The following is a 26798-nucleotide window of genomic DNA, read 5'->3' as shown; positions in this document are numbered from 1 at the left end:
AAATGGTTGAAACTATAAATTACAAGGTGGTGGTGCATGACTCCAGCTTATACAGAAGGTTGAGAGATGATCTACTTGATTTTTAAAAATGTTTTCCTTTTAACATAAATAAAAATGTCACCTTGTGGTGGAGAACTGTAGATTGACTATGCATGTTAGCCAATCACACATAGTTAGCATCATTAACCCCACCCCGCTATAACGTTTATATTAATACTTGCTTCTGGCACTACTCAGTTCGAGCAGCAGTTGGCATGTTCTGACATCTAACCATCCTTCATGCTATTAAAGTTTAAGTTGTGGATGTTTAGTTAATTGAATTTTCAAAGTTACAGTGGTGGCTATGGGTTAAGGTTATAAGGCATTTGGAGCGCAAGTTGATAAATGGGATGTCCTTCTTATCAGAACAGACAGAACATACTCAAGGACCAAACAGTCACGGCTCCTATTTCCAAGTTCATTTTGTCCAAAGCTGAAATATTTAATGCTCTCAGAGAAAACCACCTGACATTGAACTTTATTCAAACATATCTTCAAACACAAAAAAGTTTAGATACAATATTTTAAGACAATTTTATTGACAGTAGTTTGGTTAAAAATGTTAAACTTGGCTGAAGTTTGAAATACAATTCAGTGCTATTAAAATAAATATTCCATACAAAAACCCTTCATGGATATGCAAGTTAACAGTTATTGCACAGGAAAATAAAATTTAAAAAACTAAAATACTGTGCATTGTGGTTCAAATGAACAAACCTAATTCAACGTATTTTTTTCCCTGTTGGTCACATTAAGTTAGCAAATCTTCACCTACGAAAACATTAAATAAATGTTACCAGCAACATACACAATCCGCTTTTGTCTTTTCATTTGTTGTAAAAAGTTCCAGATCACAGATCATCTTGTGCAGAAAAGAAATATAATCACACAAGCAGATCCAGATTGGCCGAGAGACCAATGTCCATTCTGTCAGAACAAAACCAATCAAATAGGTACAAGAGTAAGGCCATGAAACCAAAGAGTCCCAATTCCATTCAAAATCCACTAAAAATGCAGAGGACCCCTTACCAATCACCTATTTTACCCTCAACACAATATTGCGTGACCCTAGTACATTTTCTCCTTTCTCAATTCTACCTTTCGTGGTATGAGCTGTTCGGCGTGCTAAGGCATTCAGAATTCTGGTTCTAACCCTGCACTTTTTAAACTTGTTCATAACACTGACTCCCACAGAAAAATAATCGACTGTAGAGATAATCGCAAAACCAACACAGGCAGTTTCGTGCTATCCCTAACTTTATGTGGAACTATTAAATATGAAACAATGTGACAGACATTGGAAGTCAAATACAAACAGAAAAAGTAGGCAACAATCAGAATCGATGCAGGTGGCGCAGTGGTCTTTTATAACTACCACTTGAAAATTAGTGGACCCTAAATATTAACTACATTTCTCTTTAATTTCCCCAAGTCTGACCTCAGCTATAGAATGAAACAAACTACAGCAGAATAACAAACCTACCATCTGAAAGTGGAATTCTGAATACTGCATTAACTTAAAAGCCTAACTGTTTAAAATATAATCACCAAGGGTGCAACTCCACTGAATGACTCCACTCTGCTGAGACAGGTGCAAACCTCCAGACTAAATCCCGAATGTACTGAACATTAACAAAGTGAGGTTTGGTGAGATGTGGAGCTTATCCCGCGTGGCACAACTGGACCAAAGATGCCCTACATAGGTCTCTGCATCGGGTACTGATTTTTTCATCAGGGTACTGGAACAAAAGACACAGACATTCCATATTATACTCCCAGCAGCACAGCTAAGTTTGTACTACCAGTAAATATAACGGAGGACAAACAGCAGTACACAAAACATGCATATTTTAATTAATAGTCAATGGATCAGTTGGTAGTATACCTTCTGTGTCAGATCAGTGGTTGTATAGATTAAATCTCCTCAGAACTTGATATCCTAAGAAAGTTATACAAAGAGAGGTCACACAGGTTAAGGCATCCTCCAGCAGTTCAGATAGGATTCTCAAAATTTTTATTGCCATGTGGATAAGATTTAGATATTCTAATATTAAAGAAAGGGTTGTATTCAATGAATACACTTCCAAAACACTTAAATTTCCATGGAGTGACATTTAGGAAACTTTGCAATCTGCATACAGCTAGAGCCTATAAATCACAAGTAAGCATATGCTGGTGAGATGAATGGTAGCCAAAATCTCTGTATCTTTGTCAAGATCCTTCATGCCCGAATAGCACAAAGCTGTTGTGCTGATATTTAGTGCTTGGGAGGGACTCACTCCACTATCAGGACTACCTGGCCCAAAGATGAGCTTGTTCCCAACTGTGCCAAGCTGACTTCATGGCAATTCGGCAAATGACTGCAATTGCTTCAGAATCAGAACCTTGCAAACAGGAAGTGAAAGTAAATTTTAAACTTGTAACTGCTTTCAAAAATTCAAAGCACATTTGAAGTGAAACAAATTGCAAAGAACACAATTTAGCTCAAGAACTTTTCAAGTGTCAGCTTTAGTCATTCAGAATACAAAGGCTCTTCTTTCCACACAGCCTGATCCAGGAATTCTCTCATTCACAATCTCCCGTTTGAATTGGAACATGGCATAAATGTTTTCTTGTTTCAGCTAGTGACTGCTGAAATATTTTAAATAAATTCAGTCATAATGTCCCTCGTATCCATAACACCCAGATTCTAGCTGGTTACTGAAGACAGTCAATGATATACATGGTTTATTCTAAGGCTCCACAATTTAAAATAAAAAAATGCAGACTGGGAAAACACAGTCCGTTTCCTTGGACTAATTTACTGCCAAATAAGAGGATGTACCTGTGAAGAACAAAACTAGAGGGGAAGTATGATATGTGTTACCATTAAAAAAGATCTAGAGCCTAGTACCTCAACATACAGAAAAAATCCAGTAACATCAGTGCTTTAGGAATGTTAACCCCTCGATATAGAAAATATATGGCAATTATGTGGTTTAGTTCTTCATATTCAAGTACTAAATGCTGACAAAAACAACTAGATTATCAAAACTAAGTGAACCAGATATTCAAAAATGTTGACACACTACAAAGCCATGATTGCAAAGTTTATATATGGACATCCCAAATACCCTTGGGTTCCCATCAGGGACTTCCTATCATCACATATAAACACAGCAATTTTTCTGAGAAGGATATCTTTTTACAGCAGGTGCCCATTAATTATATATTTTATCGATTTACAGAACTGTTGCAATTGACTATTTAATTTTCATAGTGAAGTTTAAAATATTCACCAATACTTCATGGCTGGAACTAACTGTTGAATTGTTAGATATATACAAGAGGTTTAAATAAAATTTTCTTCAAGTTTTGATCGTTTTGAAAAAAATCCCAAGTTAGCCTAGTTTCCTCCAAGCTTATATTGCAAATGCTTCTCCATTTTACAGGTGAAGTGTGTCCTGTACCTCAGCCTCTACCTAAACCTGCGAGGTGCCAAGTCCTGCTTGGTTACCACAAGCTGTTTGCAATCATCTAATGCAACATGCAGGTGGCAATTTATAAGTTGTAATTCCAGGTAACAATTCACAGTAGATTGGATATAATGCACACATATAGAAACGTTTTCTTGTAGGAACAACTGGATAATAATCAGGAGTGGAAACTCGGCCAATTGTTCATTTTGCAATTAATCCGCGCAAATTATCACTTTCTGATTTACTGAAATAACTGGCACTGTTGTTTAGGTCCTTAATCTGTGCAGCCTTGTGGACCACAAAAATGAATCACTTATCACTGTCAAGTCTTTGTCGTCATCTCTCAATTCTTCTGCCAACATTATACTTTACATATTAATATTAAAACCCATGCTTCCCTCTGTGTATCTGCTCCAATTCATTTTCATTTGCCAGACCTCTAAGAGACAGTCAAAGGTTCTTTCAAGTAGTCTCACCACCACACATCCCCACCCCGTCCCACAAATAGAAGTCAATTGAATCCAAGCTTCTTTAGTCTGTTTAGATCTGGAGTCCCAGTGAACAAGGGGAAAATGCACAGTGGGAAGCAACAGGCTAAAACGGCCCAGAGGCAGACGTTGTGTTTCTGTACAATTCTCATTTGTTATTCTACTGATGACGCAGCCATTGGAATTTTGATACTTCGTGCAGATGCTGCCAACTCTTCAATCTCAGCATTTAACTTGCGTATTACCCACTCCATGGCTTCTCGGCCCTGTGTAGGAAAACAAAGATTTGTGTATTAATAGTAGCTCGCTGGAAAAGCATAGCTATATTCTGCTGGTCAAGTCTCACAACCTAAGGTGGTGGAAAGTTCATTCCATATCTTGTTATACAGTTCAGTTAGCTGTTTTATATGGAACATCACATTCTTTCAAATGCCTCAAGATGCAGGAGAAAAAGAGGCTATCAGGAAGTAAGGATGGGGAAAGATGGAAAGGGAGGGAGGGAGGGAGAGAGATCAAAGTCTTTATGAGTGTATAGCGCCATACTTAAAGGGAAGAGTAGGGGCAGGAAATCGGAGCAGGGTAAATTATACTGCATACATCTATATTACTAAATCTCTGTTCTTGACCGCTTTTGGCCTTCTGTGCTGCGATTTCCGAGAGAATGCCGCCACCTACGGCCGTCATTTTTGGCCACCTCGCTCAGAGCCCCCCTCCGCCGCATGTGTGCCGAGGATTTTTCCCGTCAATGAAAAATGACAGAGATATTAATGTTATAAAAAAAAATCCCCATTCTCTCTGCTGCCCCTGCTGGAGGGAGGGGGAGGGACTATAAAACCAGGAAGTGGTGTGCCTCAATCAGTCTCTGCAAGTGGTGTGCCTCAATCAGAGCTCTGAATAACACTGAACAAATGTCTCCACAGCTGTGAGTACCCATAATGTGGTTTGAAAATGAAAATATGGTTAGTTTGAGGAAAAAAGCACTGCCTGCAAATGGTTGTTTGGGTTGTAGTCAAAAGGAACCCTCTCTCTCTCTCCCCTCCTCTCTCTCCCCACATCTCTCTCTCCCTATCCCTCTCTCTCTCCCTTTCTCTCTCTCCCCCCTCTCCTCTCCCCTCCTTCCTCCTCTCCTCTCCCCCCCTCCCTCACCTCTTTTTCTCCCTCTCCTCCCCTCCCCTAAACCCCCCTCCCCTCCGCACACCCCTACCCCCTTCCCTCCACCCTCCCTCTCCCTGCACCCCACCTCTCCCCCTCCCCTCACCTCACCCCCCTCTCAGCACACCCTCTCTCCTCCCTCCCTCCCCTCCACACCCCCTATCCTCCACCCTCCCTCCCCCCCTCTCAGCACCCCCTCTCTCTCCCCCTCACTCACCCTCTCTCTCTCCTCCCCTCACCCACCCTCCCTCTTCTCCTCCTCTCCACCCCCCATCCCTCTTGCCCCTCTCTGTCTCTTCTCTCTAACCCCCTCCCTCTCTAGATGTGACTGCAAGTTGGGGGCTATGCGTCAGTAGATAGGGTAGTTATGGGGTAAAAGGAGCAAATTAATAATAATATAATATCAAGGGGGTAATTAGCGTGAGTGCAGGGGGGGATAGTTAGTGTGTGTGACGCTGCATGCCGCCTCCCCTTCCACAACCGCACGTTGGGGGAACAGACCCAACGGGTCTGCACTTGGTCTAGTATTTTTTTTAAATTAGAAATCTCCAAGGCAACTGCCAATAATAAAAACATATTTTTTTGTAATTCTTATAATTGCACTTACTTTATTTGCATTAGCAGAGATGCTGGTTTCCATTATTTCTTCCAGGTAACTGCTTAGACTGACCCCTTTTACACTGATTATAGCTTCTTGGGTTAGGATAGTCCTGGAAAAACAGGATGGATATACACCATGCTGTCAGATGTAGTAGAGATAATGGAATTAACCCTATTCACCAAATAATGCACAATTTGTGGCTTGTGTCACTTGAAGAGGAAGTGCGACATTCCCTTCCCACACTAAAGCAACCTGGTGTTTTTTTTGTTTTTTTTTAATAACATAGGAGGAGCCATTTGACCCACTTGGTCCATTCTGATCAGTTGGGCGTTTCAATGCTAGCATGTGGAGATGGGGGCTCCGCCAGAGCCCAGCCTGTGAATGCGGAGCAGAACAACAGACAGCCAACCATGTCATCTCTGAGTGCCCACTCTACCACCCACCAAATGGAGCTCAGGGCCTGGCAAACATTGACGCAGAGACAACAACCTGGCTGCTCAACACCCGGCTTGAAATCTAACTATTCCTTTGGTTTATTTATGTTTCATTCGCAAGAAGAAGAAGTAAACCCGTCAATCCCATATTCTTTGTTCTGCAATTTATTCTGTTCACGCAAATTATGGTTCCACTTTAGTTCTTTCTACCAAGGACAAGCCGCCAGGAACCAGGTATTTCTAGTCTTTGGTGAAAATGGGCTTGACAAATTCAAACACAGCAAAAAACACAGCGGAACAAAAGGAATCTGTGCACAATAGATTTGCAAACTGCTTGTCTAACTGTATTGTGAATAACTAGGCATATTATAAAAAAAAGCCCAGTGACCAGTATGAAATGTAATACTAGTTATCAATACCACAGGTTGTTAATTAGATCCAATTCCTGGCCTCTGCCAAGTTGTTGCAAAAGTACACATGGTGTCTATAGCACTCTGCACTCAGCTGGCTCCGTTCCTACCTTTCCAACAGATCCCACTTCATCTCTCTCCACAACCACACCTCTGCTACAGCCGCAGTCACTCAAGGCGTTCCCCAAGGCTCCGTACTCGGCCCCCTCCTCTTCATCATCTACATCCTCCCCCTTGGTCAGATACTCCGCCACTTCAATCTGGACTTCCACTGTTACGCTGATGACACCCAGATTTACCTTGGCACCAAATCCCCCCACAACCCCCCCCTCTCCCATATCAACTCCTGTTTGTCAGCTATAAAAACCTGGATGCAACATAATTTCCTCAAACTCAACAGCGATAAGACAGAATTCCTCCTCATAGGCTCCAAAGCCACACTCAGCAAAATCAATAACCCCACTCTCACCATCGACGGCACCACTGTCTCCCCATCTCCCCAGGCCCGCAACCTTGGCGTGAACTTTGATTCCACCCTCTCCCTTGAGCCTCACATCCGCCATGTCATTAAAACCTCCTTCTTTCATCTCCGCAACATCGCCAAACTCAGACCCTCTCTCACTCCGCCTGCTGCTGAAAGACTCATCCATGCCTTCATCTCCTCCCGACTGGACTATTGCAACTCACTTCTCCTTGGCATCAGCTCCACCTACATCAACCGACTCCAACTGGTCCAGAACGCAGCCGCCCGACTCATCACCCACACCAAATCCTGGCATCACATCACTCCAGTCCTCAAAAAACTTCACTGGCTTCCCATCTCCCACCGGATCTCCTACAAAATCCTGGTCCTCACCTACAAAGCCCTCCACCATCTGGCCCCCACATATCTCATTGACCTCCTCTCCCCCTACCAACCCTCACGGTCCCTCAGATCCACATCAGCCGGTCTCCTCTCCATCCACAAGTCCAACCTCCGCAGTTTTGGGGACAGAGCCTTCTCCAGGGCAGCTCCCAGGCTCTGGAACTCCCTCCCCCAACTGATCCGCAATTCCGTGTCCCTCCCCATCTTCCAGTCCCGCCTCAAGACCCATCTCTTCACCTCTGCCTATCCTTAGCCCCACGTCCCCGTCCCTTTTCATCTGTGCATTAATTGCCTCATGCTGTGTTTTGTATTGAATTCTGTCTTTACTTTGTGTACTAGTCATGTCTCTACTATTTATTTCATTCCCCTTACATGTTTTTCCTATACATGCTCAATTTTTGTAAGGTGTCCTTGAGACTCTTGAAAGGCGCCCATAAATAAAATGTATTATTATTATTATTATTATAGAGCACAGCAGGCAGACGGCTGCTAACACAGAGGTAGCCCAAGATGTATATTTCACAGAACCAGCAAGACAATGCTTTTGCAAGTGTTACACACATGTAGAATCTTTACAGAAATATTTCTACCTACTTTTCAGGATCCTGTGGGTGTGGTTTATACTCCAACCGCTCATCTACCGACACTAAATTTGTTAGTGTTATCTGCAAAATAAGAAACAGGTTTGAAATGCATTACAGAACATGTATTTGTTCTACAACCATAATTAAGTAGCATTGGTCTCAAGTTACATCATCACTAATAAGTGAAATTTTAAAATCTGTAGAAGCTGGAATTGTAAAATATAGGTCGAAAAGTCTTTGATTGGAAACATTAGTGTTTACCGATTGTTTCAGTGTTTTTCCATTCTTATTGGGCACCAGTTGAAAGATGAGAAACTGAATATACTCCGTTGAAAGATGAGAAACTGAATATGCAATGAGCAAAACACTTTGCTGATCCTGGCATCCGTAGTTCAAATTAAACCCAACTGTATGTAAGCAGGCTTTAGTATGCCAGCAGACAGTTACAAATCCATTATTTACAAGCATGGACAACATCATAATTGTACCAACAATGAGAGGTCATGTAAGGAGGACTCGTACTGCAGGGCGGTGCTAGCCTCAAGTTACAAATGAGAACGCAATGCTCGTGAGCCACACACATCAAACGGTGCCACATAAATGTGGTACTGATGCTGTATCACACACTAAGAATTAAAGTCGTTTTTAGTTTAGAGATATAGTTTAGGGTGATCGTTTAGTTTTTAGTTTGCAGCCTCTCCAACAGTTTGTCTGTCTTTTAGTCTTTTTTTTTGTTATTTTTAATGTGTTTTAAAAGTTTGTGTTAAAGTTCTCTGGTTTGTTTTATGTGGTGGGTGGGGGAGGGGGTCGGGGGAAACAGTTTTAAAATCTCTTACCTTGCCAGAGATGTGATTGTTTTCCGGATCGTATCTCCGGTCGCTCTGCAGCCTAACATCATGGAGCTGGAGGCCTTGCTTGGGACTGACTTTGAGCCCCACCGCGGGGACGTGGACTTACCATCGGAGCCGATCCCTTGCCTGGGATTGACGCTACAACCACGGCCTGCGGATTTCACTATCGAGGAGCTCGCAGTCTCAGGTAGAGACTGAAATCGGCTCCAACCCGGCTCGTGGAGCTGACATCCTCCCGATGCAGGAGCTTGATCGCCCCGAACGCAGAGGGCCCAAACGGTGCCGGCTACGGGAACCAAGATCGTCCTCTCAACGGAAGGCTCGAAGTCCCCGACCACGGGAGAACAAAGAAGGGAAGAGATTGAACTTTTTTTCGCCTTCCCTCACAGCGAGGAATGTGGAAGTATATATAATAAATCAAAAAGTACTTTATCTCTGAGGGGACTGTTCTCCTCTAAATGATATTAATGTGAGAACTCTTTGCATTAAATGTAACAAAAAAGGATGTTCATGTTAAAATGTATTTTGTGTGTTTTGTTGCTTTTTTAATGGTATGACTATGGCAAATCAAATTCCTCGTATGTTGCAAAACATGCTTGGCTAATTAAGTATGATTATGATTCTGATGATTATGATTAGTGCGGATACAGGCCCTTCGGCCCACCTATCAGCGATCACTGCATTTTTAATACAAGCCTACACACACTAGGGACAATTTACACTTATACCAAGTATAAAAACCCAAGCCAATTAACTAACAAACCTGTACGTCTCTGGAGTGTGGGAGGAAACTGAAGATCTCGGAGAAAACCCATACGGTCACAGGGAGAACGTATAAACTCCGTACACACAGCACCCGTAGTCAGGATTGAACCCAGGCCCCCGGCACTGCAGGCATTGTAAGGCAGCAACTCTACTGCTGCGCCACTGTGCCACCCATGCTGTAAATTGCCAGAACAGCAATCTGCACTGTCAGGGGTGGGAAATTTGATGGATTTACCTCCAGGACACCCTCCAATGTGGTTGCTTTTTAAATGCTTATTGAAATGTCTCAGATTTATCCAGACCACCAGGTCAAAATACAAACTATACACATAGTGAACACTTAATAGTGGTCTGGACACTGGATGCAATATAATAAGGTCGCTCCCAGCTGAGTTGAGCTTGCAACAATCTTTTTAACCATTGAAATGTTAATGTCCAATCTTTAGTCAAATAACAGGCAGTCATACTCCATGTTGAACAGCAATTCTCCATATTGAATATTGTTTGGAACCACAGAGATGCAGGAGTTCATCTTGAAAACGTGATTGGTAGCAACACCACTAACTGAGTCGTCAGAATCCTGAAGGACATAACTGTCAGATTAGGTGTGTCGCAAGTAGTGAACAAAACCAGAAATAATATATTTGCAGTCCTCTTGTCTAGCTTCACAATGGACCGATATTCTGCATGATACTACGTGGCGCACACATTTCAGCTAAATGGAACAGATGCTGCACCGTAACATTAGGTATTTACTAAGCACTATGGAGTTGTAGACCATCAGCTGACATAAACCATCATAAACTATACCCTTGTGGACTGACATATCCCTCATTTTACTAACCTGGCTCTAGGAAGAGATCACACCAGGTGCAGCACCAGGTGTTCTAATAAGGCTGAACCTAGTGACGCTGCAACACAGGACTAAGCATAAAACAGCAAAAAAAAAATGCAATGGACTGAACCACGTGATCTCACAAACACCAGATCAGCTTGGAGCTCTGCTATTCTGCCCCTTCTGGTCATGAACAGTGACTGCAACTACATTACCATCCTCTAAGCCAGTGGTTCTCAGCCTTTTTTCAGTGATGTACCCCCTGTGAAATATTTTTTCAGCCAAGTACCCCCTAACCAGCGCAAAAATATTAAAAAAAATCTAACGTACCCCCTGGAGTGCCTTCACGTACCCTCAGGGGTACGCGTATCCCCATTTGAGAACCACTGCGTACCCCCATTTGAGAACCACTGCTCTAAGCTGTAATCACATTCAGCTAGAAGTGCCAAGCCACTATCACAGGAAATGACTTTCAGCCAATGCAATTTGCTTCAATTGACATGATGGAAATGGATGAATGTACTATACAGCCTGGGCCAAGGATCAGAAAACATCCCAAATGTAGTGTTAAAACTTTGCACACAGAATCAGCTAGGGCCGACTAGTCAGATTCAGTTATAACACCAGTACCCACCAGGCAATCTGAAAAACAATCTGAAAATATGATTTATTACTGCAATTGGTTAGTACTGTAGAGATCTAGGATTTTAATACGAAAAGTTAATGGTTAGCAGGCCAAGGTCACAAATGTTTGGCTCAAACTGAGATAGGGATAGGAAAGTATTATTGGGATATCCTAGAGACAACAAAACAGTCGTCTCCCTTAACAGAATATATATCAAGAAAAACAATTGCCGTTCATCCCAGATCTGAAGTCAGACAAGGAGCCTGATAAACCATTGGCAGTATTAAGGATTGAGTGAATTAGGGATGAGGTAAAGGCAAGTCCAGGTGTCATGCTTCTGTAAACTGTCCTGTCATCAGTCATAACCAAGTACTGGTTTGGTATAGAGCAGTATTGTACACAGAATGGAGCTGGTCACATGCAGTTCTGACAAGCCAATACGGATTTTTCTATTCAGAGAAATAACACAGGCAAACTAAATCTACAGTGCCTTGTGCATACAAAACAGCTTATATGTGTGACAAGATACAAAATACCTTGAAACAAAATATTACAAATTTAAGAAAGTATTGCTCTGAATAACCTGCAACACTGAATAATTCTATGAAAATACTTTCACTTACAAGGACTTTGGATCTTTTCCGAGGTCATAGTCGCTATGAAATGAATTGGTTAATACTCATTTTATTAATAGGGCATATTAGTAAAGCACAGAGCAGAAAGTTGGGTGTCAAAGTGATTGATAAAAGCTGGAACAACATCAAATTGACCTCAATTTTCTCAGATGAAAGGCGTTCAAAAGTAGCGCGGAAAATGGGAATCAGTTGCAGTCAATTTTGATCTCCACGTCATATTAATAGACAGCATGAAGCTAGCGTACAAGAGGGTCGCTGTCAACATGGAAATATGACAGAAAATATTTGGGAACAAAATATCCAAATTTGGTTTAGAAAGGGTTCGGGACACCGTATAACCTATATTTTGGAATAAATTGGTAAAGGTAAAAAATGATGCAAACACAACTGTAGTTTCCTATTAAAAACTTTGGCACACATCAGATCTGCTAAAGGTCTAATTTAAGTCTCATACTCACTGTACATATTGCTTGTATATTGCTTGTTGTAGTCACATTTGTTTTGAGAGAAATGTTTCAATATCATGGGGTCCTTTTATAGGACATATTTATAATACAGGAGACATGCATTGACATACTCCCAAGCAATATTACAGCACTTGAGTTCAAATATTCTCACCAGCAGGAAGATCACAGCTAAGAGTTCATATTTTCAGTTTGTTCTGTTGAGCCTTTAAAAGGGGTTCTGGAAATATTACATCTTATAAACTCAGTGCAGCCCATAGTGCAATTTGGAAGAGTAAAGATTTGAACTGATTACACATAAACTGAGGTTCTGAAACCAGACTATATCAGATGACCCGATTTCAATTATTCCTCATTCATTGCGTGAACAGGCATATTGTGCTATTTCTACAATGACTGATTTACTAACATTTGCAGATCTAAGCTCCATGGTCCTTTCCATGGGATCTACGACGGAGTGTTCCTGTACATACGTCCGCGTCCTCGTTGCACCAATAAGCTGGAAAATCAGAAGAAGCACCTTTTAGTTATAACACCCTAAAATCAAAGCAGCAAATGATTTCACTCCTGGGACCTTTGGAATTATCCAGGTTTGATACGAATGACATAGTCTGTAAAATTAGCCACGCTTTCAGGAATCACCATCTAGTGTTAGAATTCATGGCACAGTTGATCTATCGTTACTGATCATTACTGCCAAAGCAGAGAAGACCATTGGTTTGGCATGGAGAGCCAGAATTTCTAACCTTTTGTTTAATCATTAAATTCTTCCCCTCCTTAAAATCAGACCTTCTTCCATATCAGTTAAAGACACCCATTTAAAAAATGCACTGATTCAGTCACTCAGTAGCAGAAAACATCAGTAAATTCAAAGACACATGATATTGGGAATATATATATGGGAAATCGCTGACTCTCCATTCCCTCAGAAATATCATTCTCACTGTTACCATTGGGGAGGAGGTACAGAAGTTCCAAACCATCAGGTTCAGGAATAGCTACTTTCCTACAACTACCAAGTTCTTGATCCGAGCCGAACCCAGACGAAAGATCATTACAACCCACCTCTTGTATTACGATAGACCTTTTATTTCTAATTAGGCGTTACATGCCTTGGCCTTGGTTTTTTAGCCCAGTCTTTTTCGTTAGAATTTTGTATAATTTATATATAATTAGTTTGTGTTTTTCTGAGTCTATGCCTGTGATGCTGCTGGAAGTGAGATTTATCATTGTACCTACACCTCACTGGACTTGTGCACACGACACTGAACTTAAATTTCAAAACATAACATTCAACTGGGTTCAATTCTTGTCTGGAACTAAAGCAATGAACTAGAATCTGGTCTCTGGATCAAACATGGAATGCAATGTCAATAATAAGAAATCAAATATTTTAAAGGGCAGGATAATGTCAAAGTTCACATTTCCAGCTCTCTTTGCCTATCATGTAACTGAATTTTCAAATGACTTGGTGTTTGTTACCTTATCTGTCCTCCCTGTCAATGAGCAGCATTGAAGACTCTGAATCATGACCTTGTGCCACTTCGTGCTGGCTGTTCCACGTGTCAAGGATTGTGTAATCAAATAGAGTTGCACAACTGAAGTCTTTCATAACCGGCAATATCAGTGATTGCAACCTTTAACAAGCATTCCACAGTAGAAACTAAATTCATCAACATTTTTATTCCCTTTGTAACCATCCCCACCAGACTGGTTTGACCAATAGTGTCAATAGCTGGTTTGACCAATAGTTGACCTATTCTGTGTTCTTGCTGAGATAAAACACCAAATAAATTCCACATCGATGAATGCATTCCATGTTTGATTAATCTAAGCAACAAAACTGCAGTCAGCTGATTTACACTTTCCCTCAACCATTATATGGTGGCTCTCTGTTTATAGAGTACAAGGTGTTATGGGTGAAAGTCCATAGTCAAAATCTCAAGATAAGAGAACTTAATTCATTCCTCTGAAAAGTGTATTAAGTCATTAATGTTGGTATACTAGTATCTGATGGGTGGCTTGCTTCCATGCATGGCAGACCTTACTAAAATGTAGAATAATGCTTAATTTAGACACAAGTAAAATGAATGATACTATCTTATGCAGAAACAAAGTACACCATTAACCAAAACACGAGGAGCATGAAATTTAAATAGGACCACCCAATTAGCTAGATAACAGAGTTGTCAAGGCTTCTTAGCAAGACATGCCTTGTAAATTATACAGACAATTCCTTTACAACTTGTTAACTGACATTTAATTACAGTCAAGCTGTAACCAGTGACATTGGGATTGCAACAAGATCAATGACAGATGGGAGAACCCAAATGCCAAGTTAATTTGAAACTAGGTCTTTAGGCAGGAAAATAATTAATTTTCAAATATGCTAGATTTCAAAGAATGCTCCTATTATTTATATCATACTTTCTATTGTGCTACTGATTTTAACAAGCAACATACTTCCCCATCAATAAAATGACTTCTCAATTCTTATGTGTAGGAAGGAACTGCAGATGCTGGTTTAAACCGACAAAAGGCTGGAGTAACTCAGCGGGACAGGCAGCATCTCTGGAGAGAAGGAATGGGTGAGGTTTTGGGTCGAGACCCTTCTTTAGACTGATTTGGGACGAGAAACGAGAGATATGATGATGTAGAGATAAAGAACAATAAATGAAAGATATGCAAAAAGGTAACGATTATAAAGGAAACAGCCGTTGTTAGCTGTTTGTTGGGTGAAAACGAGAAGCTAGTGCAACTTGGGTGGGGGAGGGATAGAGAGAGGGAATGCCGATGCTACCTGGTTAGAGCAATCAACACTCATACCACTGGGCTGTAAGCAGCTCAAGCGAAATATGATATGAGAATGAGAACTATTTACAGCACATCTCGGGGGAAAGTCTGGATTATTCTGGGTTATACTAATTTGATATGAGAAACTGTGGTCAGAATATCAAAAAAGTTAAGATATTTAAATGCAAAACAAAAATCTGCCATTGATCAAACTTTTAAGGCAATAAGTAGCTGATGTGATTCAACCAAGAACATTGAGTGATAAAGAGCACAGATAGATGGGAACAGGAGGAAGCCGTTTAGTTCCAAGTCAGTTCCATTGAGATCATGGCTGAATAGTGAATAAACATCTGACCTTTACTCAAGATCCCTAAATTCCTATGGTTGATGAAAAACAAACCATAACATTTTTAATTAATAAATAGCCTAACATCAATTTCTGTTTGTGGAAGAGTTCCAAGCTCCCAAATTCTTTGTGTGCAGAAGCTTTGCCTAACTTCATTCCTCAATATGAATCATGGCTCTTTGTTCAGGATAGCCCTTTCAGTCATGTCAAGTAATTGTAGCTGTTTAGTAATTTTATTGTTCCATTTCAGGACTTATGACAATGCACCACTCGAGTTGAACTATTTATTGTATTTTTTTAAATATTAACTTCTGCCACCACTGAGAAAACTTTCTGGATCTTGTGTCCATAAACAGCTGTACAAAACAACTAACCATAGGAGGCTTTGGAAGAGAGATGAGGGACAATAATTCAAAATGATGTTTGCACCATCTTTTGCCAGTCAAAGAACACAATAAAAGCAGAATGGGAAATAGCTCAATGTCTTTCAGCTGGAAGCAATGTTTGTGCCATTTGAGAAGGCAGGTAATTTCCTTAAAAACAATTGATTCTGTGTCATAAAATAAACATACAAAACCCAACGTATACCCAAAAAGAAAAAAGAAAAGTGTCTGCTCCTTAATACCTGTAACAATATAATAGGTTCCAGCAGAATTACAGTACTTACTGATTTAACAATGGACGGTAGCCCCCATTCCGTACTGAGCAGCCTCTGGCTATGCAATTTGCCCTGGTCATCAACATGCCGATCTAAAACATCCACGCCTACAACGCACGGGTTCATTGGATTTGGGTACTTTTGCATGGCAGCTTTAAATACCGTTTCCCATGGGTGGCTGGAGAAAGAAAAACAAATAAACTCAGAAACTAAATACACAACAAAAAGTGTAATAATAATGGAGGAAATTTTACCTCAGTGAGCCAAAAGATAATTCTTACTGATTAATTCATCCAAATTAATTCACCATTTCAGTACAAATCACTCAAAAATACATTACCTTCTCCTCCTAACTGTTTGTTAGATAGGTTTCAATACTAAGTGCACAAGCGTTACATTGCACAAAATGAGAAGAATCCCTTCACTTACATTGTGCAGATGGGGCCAAGGAAAGAGCGTTCACGTCGCGGCCCTGTTTCAACCAATCTTTCCACCACCGCACACAAGAAGCACAAGAAGCGCAAGACAGACACCATTGTGCAGATGCCGAGAAGTGTGTTCAGCTCTGGCTGAACAACTTCTAATCTTGTGTGTGGACTCGATAAGAAGAAGAAGTGCAGATTACTGGATACCAATTTCAAAACTGGCTTTAGATTCTTTGGTACAGTATTGTATTACAGAACAGAAATCCCTTTAAATTACAGGGTTCAGTAAAGATGATGAATGTTATCATACAACCAACATCACTAGGTTTATAACCATGCACAATTTAACCAACAATTTGAAATTAAAACGAAAAATTAGCTTTAATATGGCAAATAATCTAGCCAAAAAATCAAATCTAGCCAATAATAGGTATGGCAGTGGAACAAAAATAACTGGCAAAAAAGTATTCCAATGGCAGATTAGCAAAGCAAGGCCAAAATAATTGGGCCCAAGAAATGAAAGTCTTTTGTACAGATTGAAGTCATGGCATAGCAATTTGCTTCATTACAACACACAATAGAATTACTGTAGTTTGTTGAAAGTGGCATTTCAGGTAGATAGGGTGGTCAAAAAGACTATTGGCACATTGACCTTCATCGGTGTATTGGGTATTGAAATTGTTGTATTTACATAAGACATCGGTGAGATCGCATTTGGACTATTGTGTTCAGTTCTGGGCACCATGTTATAGGTAGGGTGTTGTCAAGCTGGAAAGGGTGCAGAGAAGATTTACGAGGATGTTGCCTAGACTCGATGGCCTGATCTATAGGGAAATGTTGAGCAGGCTAGGACTATTCCTTGGAGCGCAGGACCGAGGGATAGAGGTGTGCAAAATCATGAGAGGAATAGACGCAGAGTCTCTTGCCCAGAGTAGGTGAATCGAGAACCATAGAAACATTTCCCTATTTACAATAATTCTTCATATCTTAGAAACATAGAAAAATAGGTGCAGGAGTAGGCCATTCGGCCCTTTGAGCCAGCATCACCATTCAATATGATCATGGCTGATCATGCAAAATCAGTACCTTGTTCCTGCTCTCTCCCCATTTCCCTTCACTCCGTTAGCCCTAAGAGCTATCTGTAACTTGCTCTTGAAAACATCCAGTGAATTGGCCTCCACTGCCTTCTGTGGCAGAGAATTCCACAGATTCACAACTCTCTAGGTGAAAAAGTTTTTCCTCATCTCAGTCTTAAATGGCCTACCCCTTATTCTTACACTGCGACCCCAGGTTCTGGACTCCAACATCGGGAACACATTTCCTGCATCTAGCCTCTCCAATCTCTTAGGAATTTTATATGTAAGACCCCCTCTCATCTAAATTCCAGTGAATATTAGCCCAGTCGAACCATTCTTTCATCATATGTCAGTCCCGCCATCCCGGAAATTAACCTGGTGAACTTACGCTGCACTCCCTGAAAAGCAAGTAATGTCCTTCTTCAGATTAGGAGACCAAAACTGCACACAATACTCCAGGTGTGGCCACAGCTGCAGTAGGACCTCCTTGCTCCTATACTCAAATCCTCTCGCTATGAAGGCCAACATGCCATTTGCTTTCTTCAGTACCTGTTGTACCTGCATGCTTACTTTCAGTGACTGATGTACAAGGCAAGGCATTGGCAAGTTCATTTCACTGCACTTTATTGGGTATGTGATGAATAAATCTGATTGATTGATTGATTTATCTAACACCATTTCCTGACTAATGTGGATTTCCTTCAGTCCCTCCCACTCGATTCCCCAAGTATTCCTGGGCGATTGCTTGTGTCTTCCTTAGTGAAGACAGACTGAAAGTAGTTGATTAACTGTCTGTCATTTGCTTGTTTCCCCATTATAAATTCACCGGTTTCTGACTGTAAGGGACCTACATTTGTCTTCACTAATCTTTTCCCCTTCACATATCTATAGAAGCTTTGACAGTCAGTTTTTATATTCCCCGCAGGCTTTCTTTCATGCTCTATTTCCCCCCTCTTAATTAACCCCTTTGTCCTCCTTAAGGACTAAGTAGTTCAATTTTAAATTTCTCCCAGTCCTCCGGTTTACTGCTTCCTCTGGCCAATTATATGCCTCTTCCTTGGATTTAACAGAGAATAAAGGTTTAAGATGAGGGGGAACAATTTAATAGGAACCCGAGGAGTAACTTTTTCACTCAAGGGATGGTGGGTGTATGGAATGAGCTACCGTAGGACATAGCTGAGGCATGTACTATTGCAATGTTTTAAGAAACATTTAGACAGGTACATGGATAGGACAGGTTTAGAAGGATATGGGCCAAATGCAGGCAGGTGAGACATGTAGATGGGACATGTTGGTTGATGCGAGCAAGTTGGGCCGAAGGGCCTATTCCAGATTCTGTGACTAGGCCACTTGACCCAGAGCTTACTCTGCCATCAAGATTAAGGCTGATGAGATTGAGACACCAAATTCTTGACTACCTGAGAAGCCTTTCAACCTCTTGCCTATAGTCTATCTAAAAGACAGTGAAATAATCTCCTTTTCTGCTTTTTATGGAAGAAATTCAGATAGCCCCATGACCCTCTAGAAACAAAAAAACTCAACAGTTCTATCGTAAATGAGTTAACTCTTTATGTTCAAACACTGATCAATATTTGACCCACATAGGTGAAAACATGATCTCCACATTCACCTTATCAAGAGTGGTCACTCCACCACTTTACAAAAACATTGCAGTTTTTTTGAAGCATAATTGAAGGATGAGCAAACGAGACAAACATGTTGAAAAAAGTCTGATCATCTTACATTTAAATTTCATGAGATAGTGCCAACTATTCTACGAGAAACAAGCCAAACATTTAAAAAATTCTAAAAGCAGATTATTCCCACTTGAAATAATTTGAAAAAGCAGTAATGAACTTTGAGTTGAGCAATAAATATTACATAATGCAGCACTTCTAACATCTCATTAGAAAATGTAAAAATTCAATAAATGCCTAACAAAAGGACAACCTTTTGGACAAGTTATTTGCTAACAAAAGAGCCCATTTTTAGGAGAGTTAAATGAAAAGAATGCTTTAGTATTTAGAATAGCTATGATTAGTTTTATTAAATTAACTAGATTGTCACAATTCGTTCATAAACACTTCAGAGAAAGTGATTGGAAATGTGATGATCTCTGTCGAAAGGTTGAACACTTGCCGATCGTTTCACTGAACACCTTTGCTCAGTCAGCCTCGGCCTACGTGATTTCCCTGTGCTAAACACTTTAACTCCCCTTCCCATACTGACCTTTCCGACCAGGGCCTCCTCCTTTGTCAAAGGGAGGCCAAAAGTAAATTGGAGGAACAGCATCTCATATTTCGCTTGGGCAGCTTACAACCTAGCGGTGTGAATATTTATTTCTCCAACTCAAGTAACCCTTGCATCCCCTCTCTCAATGTCCCTCCCCCACCCTAGTTGGTGTACTAATTTACTATTGTTCTGTTTAGTTCCTCTGTCTGTATATTCATTATCACCTATCCCACAGCCAACAATGGCCTACTGTGTACCCCACATTTCCTTGATTATCGTTGCTGTCTTCCATTCATTTCTCCTAAATGCCGTCTGTATCTCTCATAGAAACATAGAAATTAGGTGCAGGAGTAGGCCATTCGGCCCTTCGAGCCTGCACCGCCATTCAATATGATCATGGCTGATCATCCAACTCAGTATCCTGTACCTGCCTTCTCTCCATACCCTCTGATCCCCTTAGCCACAAGGGCCACATCTAACTCCCTCTTAAATATAGCCAATGAACTGGCCTCGACTACCCTCTGTGGCAGAGAGTTCCAGAGATTCACCACTCTCTGTGTGAAAAAAGTTCTTCTCATCTCGGTTTTAAAGGATTTCCCCCTTATCCTTAAGCTGTGGCCCCTTGTCCTGGACTTCCCCAACATCGGGAACAATCTTCCTGCATCTAGCCTGTCCAACCCCTTAAGAATTTTGTAAGTTTCTATAAGATCCCCTCTCAATCTCCTAAATTCTAGAGTATAAACCAAGTCTATCCAGTCTTTCTTCATAAGACAGTCCTGACATCCCAGGAATCAGTCTGGTGAACCTTCTCTGCACTCCCTCTATGGCAATAATGTCCTTCCTCAGATTTGGAGACCAAAACTGTACGCAATACTCCAGGTGTGGTCTCACCAAGACCCTGTACAACTGCAGTAGAACCTCCCTGCTCCTATACTCAAATCCTTTTGCTATGAAAGCTAACATACCATTCGCTTTCTTCACTGCCTGCTGCACCTGCATGCCCACTTTCAATGACTGGTGTACCATGACACCCAGGTCTCGCTGCATCTCCCCTTTTCCTAGTCGGCCACCATTTAGATAATAGTCTGCTTTCCTGTTTTTGCCACCAAAATGGATAACCTCACATTTATCCCCTCGTTCCCCTTTCCCCTGAATCTCAGTCTGAAGAAGGGTCTCGATCCGAAATGTCATCTATTACTTTTTCTAGAGAGGCTGCCTTGCCCAGTGAGTTACTCCAGCCTTTTGTGTCTGTCTTCGGTTTAAACCAGCATCTGCAGTTCCCCCTCACACAAAAAATATTCAATCTTTTAATCACAGGTGCTGGCTACTTTTGGAGACTTTCGGCTCTCATCAATCATGGAATGAGAAAGCAATCGCCAATAAGTATTCTTTCAGTATTTGTCTCAAGTCAAGTCAAGTTTATTCGTCACATACGCATACGAGATGTGCAGTGAAATGAAAAGCGGCAATGCTTGCGGAATGTACAAAAAACTACAAAACAGAATCAGTAATTACATATTTGTGGGAAAACAAAAAGAAAAACACGGCAATTTAAAAAAGACACCACACAACAGTAAATTGGTACAGTAAGTTAGTCCCTGGTGAGATGGGAGTTTACAGTCCTAATGGCCTCTGGGAAGAAACTCCTTCTCATCCTCGTGCTGCTGCACCCGCTGAGTTTCCCCAGCAATTTTGTGTTCCTTCTCATCCTCTCCGTTTTCACAGCATGGCAACGGAGGCGTTTGCCTGACCGTAGCAGCTGGAACAGTCTGTTGCTGGGGTGGAAGGGGTCCCCTATGATCTTGTTGGCTCTGGAGTTGCACCTTCTGATGTATAGTTCCTGCAGAGGGGCGAGTGTAGTTCCCATAGTGCGTTCGGCCGAACGCACTACTCTCTGCAGAGCCTTCTTAGCCTGGGCAGAGCAATTCCCAAACCAGATTGTAATGTTTCCGGCCAAGATGCGTGCCACAGCCGCTGAGTAAAAGCACTGTAGGATCCTCAGAGACACTCTGAATTTCCTCAATTGCCTGAGGTGGTAAAGGCGCTGCCTTGCCTTATGATGCGTATGATGTCCATGTCAGATCCTCTGAGATGTGGACTCCCAGGTATTTAAAACAGCTCACCCTATCCACAGTATCCCATTTATCTTCAGTGGTGTGTACGTCCTCGGATGTTATGCCCTCCTAAAGTCCACGATCAGCTCCTTAGTTTTTTTGATATTCAAGAGGAGGCTGTTGTCCTGACACCAGAGTGCTAGATCAGCCACCTCCTCCCAGAAGGCCTTCTCATCGTTATCGGAGATCAGGCCCACCACCACAGCGTCATCAGCAAACTTGATTATAGAGTTGGAGCTGAACCTAGCCACACAGTCATGTGTCTACGGGAGTACAGTAGGGGGCTGAGGACGCAACCCTGGGGGGATCCTGTGCTCAGGGTGAGGGACTTCGATGTATTTCCTCCTATCTTGACTACCTGGGGCCTGGCGGTGAGAAAGTCCAGGACACAGACACACGGGGTTGTTGAACCCCAATTCCAGCAGCTTCTCAGCAAGTCTGGTGGGGACTATCGTGTTGAAGGCTGAACTGAAGTCTATGAACAGCATCCTCACATAGCCACCCTTCTGGCTGTCAAGGTGAGAGAGTGCAGGACCTGGGAGACCGCATCGTCCGTGGATCTGTTCGGACAGTACGCGAATTGTAGCGGGTCCTTGTTACGAGGGAGGAAGGCGCAGATGTGTTTCCTGATCAGCCACTCAAAGCATTTCATGACTACCGAGGTGAGGGCCACCGGACCGTAGTGATTCAGACAAGCTGGGGAGACATTCTTTGGTACAGGTACAATGATGGACCTTTTGAAGCAGACAGGGACCATGGACTTGGCTAGGGAGAGGTTGAATATTGTAGTGAGCACCGGAGCTAGCTGCGTAGCACAAGACTTAAGTACTCGCCCCGAGATGCCATCTGGGCCTCCAGCTTTCCTCATGCTCACATGTGTCAGAGCCTTCCTCACGTCGTGCTTGGACATCGAGAGCGTGTACCAATCCCCAGCGATGGCCCTCCCTCCAGCCTCGCTAGCCAGTGTGCTGGCGGGGTTGTCGTTAGCCGGCAAGCCTGGGGTGATGTTGCCCGTCTAGAAATGAGTGTAGAAAGAGTTCAGGTCATCAGCTAGGGGGGTGCCGGCACTTCCGGTTTAGGGGGGGCTGCTCCGGTAGTTGGTTATAGTCCGTAGCCCCTGCCAAAGGCGTCTGGTGTCCTGCTGCTTCATCTTGTCCCTGTACCTCCTTTTTGCGTCCTTCACCGCCCTTCGCAGTCGGTAGGACTCTCCCTTGTAGACGTCCATATTTCCGGATGCCAGGCCAGAGTTGTAGGCAGCGGTGTGAGCATTCAAGGCAACACGAACGGACCTGTCCACCCAGGGTTTCTGGTTCGGAAAGATGCTAACCCTTACCGTGGGGACGATGTTATTGGCTATTGGTGCGATGAAGTCCTTGACCGCTTCCGCGAACTCACTGACGTCACTGGAACTTGCTTGGAACATATTCCAGTCGACATCTTGTCAGTGCATCTTGCAGCATGGCCTGACTGGTCGGACCACCACTTTACGTCCCTCGTCACTACCGTTTCCCGTATCCTCTGTTTATACTCCGGCAGCAGGAAAATGGCAGCGTGCTCAGATTTTCCGAAAGGAGGGAGTGAAACGGCCTTGTAGCCCTTCCGGAACGGCGTATAGCAGTGGTCCAATGTTCTTTCCCCCCTGGTGGCACACGTGATATGTTGGTAGAAGTTCGGCATGACCTTCTTGAGATTTGATTTATTAAAATCTCCAGCCACCACCATAGCCGCATCCGGGATCTTGTTTTGATGTCGACATAGCACATCGTGTAGGGCCGACAGTGCCACGTCGGTGTCCGCATGCGGTGGAATGTAGACGGCAGTGACGATCACCCAGCCGAACTCCCGGGGAAGGTAGAATGGGCGGCATGAGATGCTCCAGGTCCGGCGAACAGGAAAGCGTCTTGATATTTCCAGGGTTGCACCAGTTGTTATTGGTTATGAAGCAACTCCTTTACCCTTGGATTTCCCAGATTCTTCTGTTCTGTCAGCACGGTAGGCAGCGAAAGACTCAGTTGGGCAGATTACCTAATCCGGCATTAGCGAGGTCAGCCATGTCTCGGTCAGACAGAGGATGTTGCAGTCCCTTGTGTCCCGCTGGAATCTGACCCTCGCCCTGAGGTCATCCAGCTTGTTCTCCAGGGACTGGACGTTCGCCAAAAGAATGCTGGGCAGAGGAGGGCGGAAGGCTTGGGCTCTCCTCCATGTCTACAAAGCCCTCAATGGGCTTGCCCCCACCTACATAAAAAGTCTTCTCACCCACCACTCCACCTCCAGGCCCCTCAGATCGGCCGACTTGGGGTTGCTGAATATCCCACGGTCTAGGCATAAGCTCAGGGGCAACCGGGCCTTTGCGGTTGCAGCCCCTAGACTGTGGAACAGCATCCCCTTTCCCATCAGAACTGCCCCCTCCATCGACTCTTTTAAGTCAAGACTAAAGACTTATCTATACTCCCAAGCCTTTCCTGACGTCCTCTGAGTGAGGGCGACATGTATTTTTGACATTTGTACAGATATATGGAGAGGAAGGGTTTAGACAGATATGGGCCAAATGCAGGCAAAAAGGGTTGTCCCGCATGGATAGAGGTCAAAGAGCATGTTTAAAGTAGGTCAAAGAGCCTGTTTCCGTTCACTCTATGAATGGAAACATGGCTCCATGATTCAATGACATTAACAATATTAGAAAGCTATTTATTCGTACGCTCAAAAAGTATGAAAAATAATTTCACACTAAGCCAATTACTGGAAGAGATATTTTGCTGAGGAAATTTGCAAATTGGCCTGCACCTAGAAATTTAACATACACCCTCAAATTCCAAATGTACACCAGAGGCCTTACAAGCTTAACAATGGAATGAAAATCTAAAGTAGTTTCACATTAATACCAGAATGAAAGATATAATCTCTTTATATAACAGCACACATCATCTATTTCACCACAATCATCACCAGGACTACTTGTTTGTATCAGGTAAACACGCAAATTGTTGTACATGCCTCCTGGATTGAGTACAAATGGGATATTCACTACAATTCGGAGATACGACATACCTGCCTTTGTAATAACAGAATAAAAAAACAATTCCAATATCAATGAAGATAATCAACATTTTTAATTCACCATAAAGTCAAAACAGCCTACACTAGGAAAAGAGTATGTCCAATCAAATGGAGTATGATTTTCAGGTACTAGAGATGATAAATTATATGCATTAAATGCACAAGGCACCAACATCAAAGTTGCTAATCTGTGGAAAGCGTTACATCTAATACCCTAACAGGGATAGACGCAAAGTGCTGAAGTAACTCAGCGGGCCAGGCAACATCTCTGGAGAAAAAGGATCGACCCGAAACGTTTCCCATCATTTTTCTCCAGATGCCGCCTGACCTGCTGTTAATCCAGCGTTTTGCGTCTAATTTTGGAATAAACCAGCATCTGTAGTTCTTGTTTCTACATCCTAATAGGGAGAGGGTTTGCACACAGCGTGCTTAGCTGGATTTCTTAGGTAAATATGAGAGTTGAGCTTGTATTCGAAAGGGCCATGTCAATTGGAGACCAGGGTACACAAAAATGCTGGAGAAACTCAGCGGGTGCAGCAGCATCTATGGAGCGAAGGAGATAGGTAACGTTTCGGGCCGAAACCCTTCTTCAGACCTATGTTAATGCAATGTCGATAACATGGCGCGCTTCTGTGCACCTCAGGTGAGGCAGATTTAACAGAAATATGTGGTAGTCTCGAAGAGTCGGAGTTTTTCAGACATTCTGACCTGTGTTTTTTTCCCCTGACAGTGAAAAGATAACTCAACTGCCCAGCAATCTCAAACCGCAACGTGTGTAAAACACCGGCTGCATGGCTCGTCCTCTGCAGAGGGCAGCAGGAGACGAAGATTATTGGGTGGGGTGGGGGGGGGGGGGGGGGGGGAGGCCGTTCACCTTCACCACAGGGTGAGTATCCAAGGAGGGCAACTTCACCCAGCCCCAGACCCATTCCACGCTCTCAACAAGCGCCAGGGAACCGTCCTCTACCTCTACTCCAGTCCTTAGCACTCTCTAGTCGGCCCGGCCCGCCCCGCCGCTGCCCCCTGGCCTGGTGACCCCGCCGCTGCTGCTGCCTCGGGGCTTCAGATCCAGGCCTGACCGAGAACAAGGGCGGGCGCGGCCTGACGAGCTCTACGCACTCACTTAAAGATGTGTTCCGAGGTCCAGATCTTCATCCTCGCCGCCGCCTCTCCACCGGCTGCCGCTCCCGCACCGGCGACAGAACTTTCGCGGCGGCGCTGACGTCAGCAGCCCGCCCGCCCGTCCGTCCGTGTGCCCTCTCTCCTCGTGACCCCCGCTGCGTGACGTCAGCAGCCCGCCCGCCCGCGTCCCCTCTCCCCTCGTGGCCCCCCGCTGCGTGACGTCAGCAGCCCGCCCGCGTGCCCTCTCCCCGCTGCGTGACGTCAGCAGCCCGCCCGCCCGCGTCCCCTCTCCCCTCCTGACCCCCCGCTGCGTGACGTCAGCCGCTGTCAGGCGCCCTGAGAAGACAGACGCGAAATGCTGGAGTAGCTCAGCGGGACAGGCAGCATCGCTGGAGAGAAGGGACGGGTAATGTTTAGGGTCGAGACTCTTCTTCAGGCTGGTTAGGGATAAGGGAAACGAGAGATAAAGAACAATGAATGAAAGATACGCTAAAAAAAGTAACGATAATAAAGGAAACAGGCCATTGTTAGCTGTTTGTTGGGTGAAAACGAGAAGCTGGTGCAACTTGGGTGGGGGAGGGACAGAGAGAGAGGGAATGCCGGGGCTACCTGAAGTGAGAGAGATCAATATTCATATGACTGTAAGCTGCCCAAGCGAAATATGAGATGCTGTTCCGCCAATTTATGTTTAGCCTCACTCTGACAATGGAGGAGATTGAGCACAGACCGGTCTGTGTAGAAATAGGAAGGAGAATTAAAGTTTCCAGGA

General features: G+C 43.2%; 1 protein-coding gene across 2 annotated transcripts; it reads right to left on the bottom strand.

The window, feature by feature from the left end:
• Window positions 1–501: 501 nt before the first annotated feature.
• On the bottom strand, window positions 502–26224 carry prelid3b (PRELI domain containing 3B). Of its 2 annotated transcripts, XM_033041998.1 has the most exons (6): window positions 26031–26224; window positions 16013–16181; window positions 12616–12705; window positions 8042–8112; window positions 5745–5847; window positions 502–4251 (listed from the first exon to the last, which is right to left on the bottom strand). In XM_033041998.1, the coding sequence occupies exons 1-6, from the start codon at window positions 26060–26062 to the stop codon at window positions 4141–4143; spliced, it is 576 nt and encodes a 191-aa protein (XP_032897889.1). In that variant the 5' UTR covers window positions 26063–26224; the 3' UTR covers window positions 502–4140. The 2 variants fall into 2 exon arrangements, with proteins under 2 accessions (XP_032897889.1, XP_032897890.1); XM_033041999.1 differs by lacking the exon at window positions 12616–12705 and having other exon boundaries at window positions 26031–26169.
• Between the last annotated feature and the right edge of the window lie 574 nt (window positions 26225–26798).

This window comes from Amblyraja radiata, chromosome 23, assembly GCF_010909765.2.
Source record: "Amblyraja radiata isolate CabotCenter1 chromosome 23, sAmbRad1.1.pri, whole genome shotgun sequence".
NCBI classification, from domain to species: domain Eukaryota; kingdom Metazoa; phylum Chordata; class Chondrichthyes; order Rajiformes; family Rajidae; genus Amblyraja; species Amblyraja radiata.
Note: the sequence above shows the minus strand (reverse complement) of the source record. Positions and strands in the feature narration are given on the sequence as shown.

Coding starts and splice junctions, on each gene's coding strand:
- prelid3b (XM_033041998.1), bottom strand. CDS start 26,062: ATGAAGATCTGGACCTCGGAACACATCTTTAA. Junction 16,182..26,030: donor ACCTCGGAACACATCTTTAA/GTGAGTGCGTAG, acceptor TTCTTTCTCCAG/CCACCCATGGGAAACGGTAT. Junction 12,706..16,012: donor TACCGTCCATTGTTAAATCA/GTAAGTACTGTA, acceptor CTGATTTTCCAG/CTTATTGGTGCAACGAGGAC.